This window comes from Oryza glaberrima, chromosome 12, assembly GCF_000147395.1.
Source record: "Oryza glaberrima chromosome 12, OglaRS2, whole genome shotgun sequence".
NCBI lineage: Eukaryota > Viridiplantae > Streptophyta > Magnoliopsida > Poales > Poaceae > Oryza > Oryza glaberrima.
This window is the reverse complement of record NC_068337.1, coordinates 19,250,704-19,258,467: the sequence shown is the minus strand read 5'-3', so window position 1 is coordinate 19,258,467 and position 7,764 is coordinate 19,250,704. Positions and strand designations below refer to the sequence as shown.

Below are 7,764 nucleotides of genomic sequence, written 5' to 3'. Positions count from 1 at the left end.
TTCATACTTTTTGCTTTTGTTATTGCCGATACTATCTTCCTTCGACTCCAAACTTTAATTTTTCTTATTCCCCGTTAACACATATTTTTAAACGGTTAAATGATACCTACTTTGCAAAATAATTTATATATGGAAGTTGTTTAAAAAGCAAATCAATCCATTTTTAATTTTATAATAATTAATACTTAATTAGTTATGTATTAATGATCTTTCTTTTTTCGCTTGCCTTGAAAATCTTCGTCACTCATCGATAAATGAACGAAGCGTTGAGTCCATAAAATAAGTTTTTCAAATCTCAAATTGTTAAGCAGAGTCTTATATGCTTCATTCTTTATAATAATTTAATGTACTATGTAGTTGTTGTTGAAGCAAATGCTGAAATTAATCTAATTTCATTATTAAAAAAAAACTTGTCATATTAAAATTTCTGTATCCCAAACCAACATCCAATTTAAACTCTCAAGAACTTAGTGACACCTGACCGGGACGACTAGTCGACACTACGATAGGATTTGACCAAATTTTTTCCAAATTTGGAACCGCGACGACGCCACGTCATCTCACGCTCAAGCAAATCGCGCAAACCCAAATCCCCCGTGAGGCCGAGGCCGAGACCCACACCTCCCTCCCCCATCTTCGCCTTGCTTCCGAATCCAACCCCAACTCCCGATCCCCTCCTCCTCCGCCACCGCCGCCTTCGCCGCTGCGGCGATCTCACTCGCACTTCTCTCTATCCCCCAGGTAAGCGTCGCCCCCAACCCCACGCCGCCGCCGCGTGTTCGTCCCTCCCGTGGGCTGCGGGTGATCCGACTAAAGCGTGTGTTCCTCGCTGCTTGCAATTCGCAGGTGGCCGCGATCCGATGGACTCCCGCTCCATCAACCTCCGGGGTTTCGCCGGGAACGCCGGCAAAAACATCATGCAGGTGAGCGGTTTTCCCCGCCTCCCCTCTCCTCTCCCGACCTGATGAATCGTGCGCGTTGTGGGATCCGCCCTAGGTTGGGAGGGAGACTGACGACGATGCGAGCGCTGCGTCGGTAGCAGGGGCGGGTTCTAGACACCTAGGGCGTTACAGTTTTTTTTTCTCTCTAAGCTCGCAAATGCTGTATCAGATAGTCAGAGCTTGTTGTGTGTAGTAGTTGCTCCGTGTGATGTATAATGCTTGCGATGATGTGGGAGGCGATCGGCGTGGTTTGATAATTCTCGACCTTATGCTGTGTTTGTGTGTACAATTTCGCAGGGGATTGGGGGATTTGTTTTCGGAAATGAGAGGTCCGAGTCCAAGGAAGACAGGTTGGTTGGCATTTTGGTATAAGCTGTTACTAGTTCCCTTGTATACTCACATGCTTATCTTTAGCTTGAAGAGAAAAGGAAATTGTTGGTGTATGCCACATTTGGAAAGTGCTCTTCTGACTGTGTTCTGTGCTGCAGCTATGTTGAGAGATTCCTTGATCGCATAAGCAATGGCACCATATCTGACGATAGGAGGTCTGCCATGACCGAGCTGCAGTCGCTTGTGGCAGAGTCTCGTTCTGCTCAGATGTCATTTGGAGCCATGGGTATTTCACTTACTCGAAGCCCAGCCATTCATTCACCAGCTATTGGTTATGTGTGGTTGACACTTAATACGTTTATTTGTTAACATGGAAAATAGGATTTCCTGTTCTCCTCAACGTTTTAAAAGAAGACCGTGAAGATGTTGAGCTTGTGAGAGGTGCTCTAGAAACCTTTGTGAGTGCACTGACTCCTATTGAAACCTCGCAAGGACCAAAAACTGAGGTTCAGCCTGCATCAGTGAACTCTGATTTGCTTTCTCGAGAAACTGAGAATATCTCTCTTCTTTTGAGCTTATTGGTGAGCGAACATTTGAGTTTCTATGGCAAGTAATGGACTTCACCTCCTTTGTTTAATCATGACATATTTTCCCCTCATGCTTGTTTTGAAGTCAGAGGAGGATTTCTATGTGCGGTACTATACGATCCAGCTTTTGACAGCGCTACTTACGAACTCGCTGAAAAGGTGCCCCGTAAGTCATTTTCTGTTGAGATGTCATCGATATGCTAGAGCCCTCTATAACTCCTTTTTATTTTCTTTCCGTATGACAGACTACAAGAGGCAATTCTATTGATTCCCCGGGGCATAACAGTTTTAATGGATATGCTTATGGATCGGGAGGTTTGAACCCTAACTTCCCCTGCCTTCTGCATCCTTAACTCTGAGGAAGCACACATGCCATTCATGCCATTTCTCTTATTTTACCATCAAAATTTGTCTGTCCTTGTGTCATAGCATTCTAATGTTTGCTGAAAGTGCATGCAATTATTTTGTATGCACTCTTTGTACACATAAAACACAGTTGTAGTTTAGCTAGCTTGACTTCCAACATGAGTACTGTACATTCAAGTGGAACTGGGCTTGTGTCTATTCTTCTGAACGAACTGTTATATGCGTACTCAAGTGCACAGTACGCACTACTACTGGAAAACACTATCAATTCACTAGCACCTTGTTCTACTGTAGATTCCAGAGTGGAACTTGGCCTTTTGAAAGGCAGTTCTTTTTGCAAATGATAAGATATTTACTTATGCTGCGGTAATTGGTAGTCATTAACTCCATTGTGATTCCATATTTCTTAATCAATTTATTACCATCTCTCTTTTCCTCTCTCTATTCGTGTACCTGTTGTTTAACCTGTTTACTTTGGATTCTGTTTATATAGCTCACATTGTTGATATCTTTGTTGTATCTTGAAGGTCATAAGGAATGAAGCACTGTTACTTCTTACTTATCTGACCAGGGATGCTGAGGTTGAGCTTTTTTCGTATTCTTAGTTGATGTATTGTTTAATAGATAAATCTTGATTAAACTGTACTTCTATAATTATAAAACGACAATTAATTCATCTTTTTTTTTCAGGAAATTCAAAAAATTGTGGTATTTGAGGGTGTATTTGAGAAAATATTTAGCATTATCAGAGAGGAAGGATACTCTGATGGTGGTGTTGTTGTTCAGGTGATCATCTAATAACCACTAGATGATTTAATGTTGTTAATTATCTGACATTAGTTTAAAACCTTTTTTGGTCAGTTTTTATTATGTTTTTGTACTTGCATAGGCAAGTTTGCTAATATGTTCCTTTCCTTGGAGCAGGATTGCCTTGAACTGCTAAATAATTTAATCCGACAAAATGCATCCAATCAGGTTTATATTTGGCTCAAAATCTTTTGAACTTTTAAGTTGCCTAATTTAATTGACACTACTTAATGCTGATATCAGATGCTTCTGAAAGAGACAATCGGCTTTGATCCATTGATAGCAATACTAAAGATAAGGAGAGGCAGTGCATTCAATTTCACTCAACAAAAGGTATGCTGTTCATTGCTCAGCTATTTGGCCTCACATTCCATCCTCAGAAGAATGCCTAGTTTGGTTTGTCTTAGAATAATACATTAGCAACATTTTGCTCAAGTTAGAACTCTGTTTCTTTAGACAGTAAATCTTCTCGGTGCTTTAGATACTGTTGAGTTGCTTTTGATGGGAGGAGGCTCATCTGGTGAGCCAGGTAAAGATGCTAACAAGACCACCAACCAAACTGCTTTAGCTCAGGTGTCCTTTTCTCCGTCAAACTCTTCTTTTGCGATGTGTTATGACACATAATTAAGCTTCTATATTATGTATTCAATCAAACATGGCAGAAAAATATTCTGGATCACCTTCTACTGTTAGGCGTGGAGAGTCAGTGGGCCCCTGTAGCTCTCCGCTGTATGGTGAGTTACATATAAACCATTAATAGTTTTATTCAGTTCTATTACTTAATCTGTACTATTGAGCATTTTTGTGCTTTTTTCACAACTGACCATTATTTTTCTAGGCCTTGCGATGCATTGGTAATTTGGTGTTAAGAAATCCTCAGAATCTTGATTCTCTTGCGAGCAAGCAAGTTGGGGAAGATCCTCATGTTCAGCCTGCACTCAGTGCAATCTTTTCTATAATCTTGCGAACCTCCGTAGCACAAGAATTTGTTGCTGCTGATTATGTCTTCAAGTGTTTCTGTGAGGTGTTTTTCCATTCTCGTATTTTCTTTTGCTTCAACAATAATATACTACTTCAAAAGTGTTTCTGGATCAACCTAAGAAGATTGTTAAACATAAATGCACTTTGGGTTGCAAAATGGAAATGGGAATGAAAGGCTTTTAAAAAGGTACACTGTATTAAAAGGAAACATGTAATGGACTAAGAAGCATTATTTCTCTCTCAGGAATTCTTGATCAGATGCCCAATATTCCATGATTTTTTTTTTCTAAATTTTGAATTGAAATTGTTGGCAGTGTCTGCTATACTTCTTGGTCTTCCTTGTTTGTGTACATTAGATTATTGGTACAAAATAATAATCTGTACAATTGCTGTTTGTGGAACAGAAAAATCCTGGTGGCCAGGCTTTACTAGCATCAACGATTGCTCCACATCCAAATCAAGCACATGCTACATTTGGGGCCACTACTGACATGCCTTTTGGAAGGTTAGTATACAAGTTTGTATTTCTGTTGCATCTTATTACTACAGGGGTTAGTATACAAGTCCCATTTTTGTCATGCATGGAATTTTATCTTTGACTTACGTTTCTATTGTAATAACAGTATACTTCTGCAAGCTCTGGTGTCAAGTGATGATAATGGAGATATGGAGGTAATGTCTTTGTAAACCTAAGACACCACCAATACTCAAAGAAACTGCTCAACCATTTAATGCTTCAAGCGTATTGTTGGTTGACTACTTTGATGATGAAAGTATACATGTTGAGAATTCATAAATATCTATAGCGTCTATTATGAAACAACCTAGGATTGTAGCATTGCTCCAGTTGTTTTTCTACTCTATATGATGTGGCTGTTCTCATTTAGCATTTTTTGTAGGAAGGAATTTTGTCTAGATAATAAAGGATATTATAGTTTGAGTTGTCTTGTGATACCTGCAGTTTTGCCCTTATGCTGAGTATGACTTTTGCTCCTAAAATTTCAGGCATGTTGCAGAGCATCTAGTGTTCTTTCTCACATAATCAAGGACAACTTGCAATGCAAAGATCGTGTATGTTCCCTTACACCTTTTTATCTCAGTGAATTATTATTGTATAGACTATAGAATTGTCTAGTGAAGCAACTATCCAACTGCTGATAATTGATTATTTAACTTCACTACTGTTGCCTAAACGTGACCACATTGAGACAAGTTCTACATTTTGCATTGTGCATAGGCTCAATTATATGATCCCATTTCATTGTTAGGTTATGCCTACTGGCTGACTTTGTTATCATTGTAAATGCACTCTTGTATATTCTGCACTCTGTACTTCTGTTCTGCACCTCGTGATGTCAGAAAATCTTATATGCCTTATTTTCTTTCAATTATACATCTACTATTTAACGAAGGCAGGATTTGTTGTGTGTACAATCTCTTGTATACCCTAACGCATTGCTTTCTAAAACCATTTTTTTCAGGTACTGCAAATTCAGCTTGAAACACCTGCACCTTCCTTGGGACGCACTGAGCCACTACTGCACCGCATTGTTACATGTTTGTCTATTGCAGCTTCAGCAGAAGGAGAAAATGGCCAAAGCGGTCAACCAGAAGAATCATATATTCAGCCAGTCATTCTCCGGTTACTCATTGTATGGCTTGTGGATTGTGCTAATGCCGTAGATTGCCTTTTGGAATCAGCAGTACATCTGAACTACATTATCGAGCTTGCTTCAAGTAAACGCTACAGTGCTTGTGTTCGTGGATTGGCTGCCGTTGTTTTAGGTGCTTGTGTCCTGTATAATGCAAGCCGGGAGAAGGGCCGAGATGCCTTTGCTGTTGCTGATGCTATAAGTCAGAAGATTGGCCTATCCACATACTTCTTGAGGTTCGATGAGTTGCGGAAAAGGTTTGCACATTCATCATCAGGGCAGCAGAACCGCAAGCAGCTTTCACGGTCAAGTGCAAATAGTATGTCAGATTTCCAAGAGATTGAAGAGGAAGAAATAAATAAAGGCGATCAGCATCCAGTCCTGTCAGAAATCTTTGATTCACATTTTGTTTGTTTCCTCAGTAAGCTTGAGACTGATATTAGGGACAATATAATGGATATATTTAGTCGAACAAAGACCGCAACTGCAATTATACCTGCTGAGTTGGAGCAGAAGAATGGGGAAGTTGATGGAGAATACATCAAGCGGCTAAAGTCATTTGTAGAGAAACAATGCAATGAAATGCAGGTTAGTTTCCTGTCAATTATTTTACTTGCATGATTAAAGATCACCTACTTTTGAGTGCATTCTGAGAAGATTAAATAAACAGTTTTGGGTAATTCTAGACAATAGTTTACATGAGCTTCAAATCCTTTCATATCTGAAGGAAAGATTTGGTCACTTCCACATTTTGGTAAAGCTTAGCTTTATACTTTAAAGTCTGTAAGGACTTTGCCAGTAGGATAAGGAGACAAATGACTACTTGCTTACCATTCGTTAAGATGCTTTCCTGCAAAACTCACTGGACTAGGGAAATTCTTCTTTTCTTTTCTTTCCTTTTCTTTTTTTGTTTTTGAAGAGAATATTCAGAAACTTCACTTTAGCAAGAATATACTGGCATCGCTATACTAGCTAGTTGTAAATGCCCATAAACCTTACGCTTGACCAATGAACAGTTCCTAGAATGTCAGTCAGATATTGGTTGGCTGTGGCTGTTAGTACTTCCTCTGTTTCATATTATAAGACTTTCTAGCATTGTCCACATTCATATATATGTTAATGAATCTAGACAACATATATATGAATGTGGGTAATGCTAGAAAATCTTATAATATGAAACGGAGGAAGTAGTTTTTACAACAATGCATTCGACATTGTAGAAGCTAACAATGGCATTACTTTTCTTCAGGACTTGCTAGGTCGGAATGCAATGCTGGCAGAAGAGTTAGTGAGAACTGGTGGTGGCAACTCCGCTGATTCCTTACAGAAACCGAGCAGTGGCCGAGAAAGGGTCCAAATCGAATCCCTCAGACAAGAACTCGAAGGAGCAACCCAACGCATAGAGGCACTCAGAGCTGAACATACCCAGATCGAAGCCGAAGCTAGCAACCAACGAAACCTCGCAGCGAAACTGGAATCTGATCTCAAGAGCCTGTCAGATGCTTACAACAGCCTGGAACAGGCCAACTTCCGTCTTGACTCTGAAGTGAAGGCCTTGCGGCAGGGAGGCAGTGCACCCTACCCCGATGTGGAAGCAATCAAAGCGGAAGCGAAGGAGGAGGCAGAGAAGGAGAGCGAGGCGGAGCTAAACGATCTCCTCGTCTGCCTGGGCCAGGAGCAGAGCAAGGTGGAGAAGCTGAGCACGAGACTGGCAGAGCTTGGTGAAGATGTGGACACCTTGCTGCAAGGCATTGGCGATGACACTGCTTTGCCAGATGATGACGACGATGAAGATGAAGATGATGAGTAATATAATGTGTGTAATTCTGTCATCTCATGGTGTAACCAGTTGGGGATCATGCTGTTGTAGCAACAACTGTACAGTGGATGATGATATTTAGACAAAGGTTTCAAGTTATTTATGTTGGATGATTGAATTGCTGAATTTAGTTCTCAGAATTAAGTGAAGTCCTTAGGAACAATCAGCTAATGGTATTTGCATTTTATTTGTCCTTAGGAATAATTTACATCAATGCAAGCAACGAGTCCTGTGAACAAATAGGAAAAATCAGTTCAATAATTTAATGGATCTACACCAGA

The 7,764-nt window shown here is 40.0% G+C and overlaps 1 protein-coding gene across 1 annotated transcript; it reads left to right on the top strand.

The window, feature by feature from the left end:
* Positions 1–579: 579 nt before the first annotated feature.
* On the top strand, positions 580–7,582 carry LOC127758132 (golgin candidate 6). Its single transcript, XM_052283755.1, has 19 exons — positions 580–741; positions 847–923; positions 1,239–1,291; positions 1,430–1,557; positions 1,653–1,852; positions 1,944–2,017; positions 2,104–2,173; positions 2,752–2,805; positions 2,915–3,010; positions 3,149–3,199; positions 3,275–3,364; positions 3,488–3,604; positions 3,694–3,765; positions 3,870–4,055; positions 4,417–4,517; positions 4,636–4,684; positions 5,018–5,083; positions 5,494–6,252; positions 6,914–7,582. Exons 2-19 carry the CDS (start codon positions 861–863, stop codon positions 7,472–7,474), a joined length of 2,790 nt encoding a protein of 929 aa, XP_052139715.1. The 5' UTR covers positions 580–741; positions 847–860; the 3' UTR covers positions 7,475–7,582.
* The last annotated feature ends 182 nt before the right edge of the window (positions 7,583–7,764 follow it).

Bases quoted from the DNA above. Each gene is read 5' to 3' on its own strand.
- LOC127758132 (XM_052283755.1), top strand. From the start codon at position 861: ATGGACTCCCGCTCCATCAACCTCCGGGGTTTCGCCGGGAACGCCGGC. The intron at 924-1,238 runs GTGAGCGGTTTT...ACAATTTCGCAG, and splicing joins CCGGCAAAAACATCATGCAG to GGGATTGGGGGATTTGTTTT. The intron at 2,806-2,914 runs GTTGAGCTTTTT...TTTTTTTTTCAG, and splicing joins ATCTGACCAGGGATGCTGAG to GAAATTCAAAAAATTGTGGT.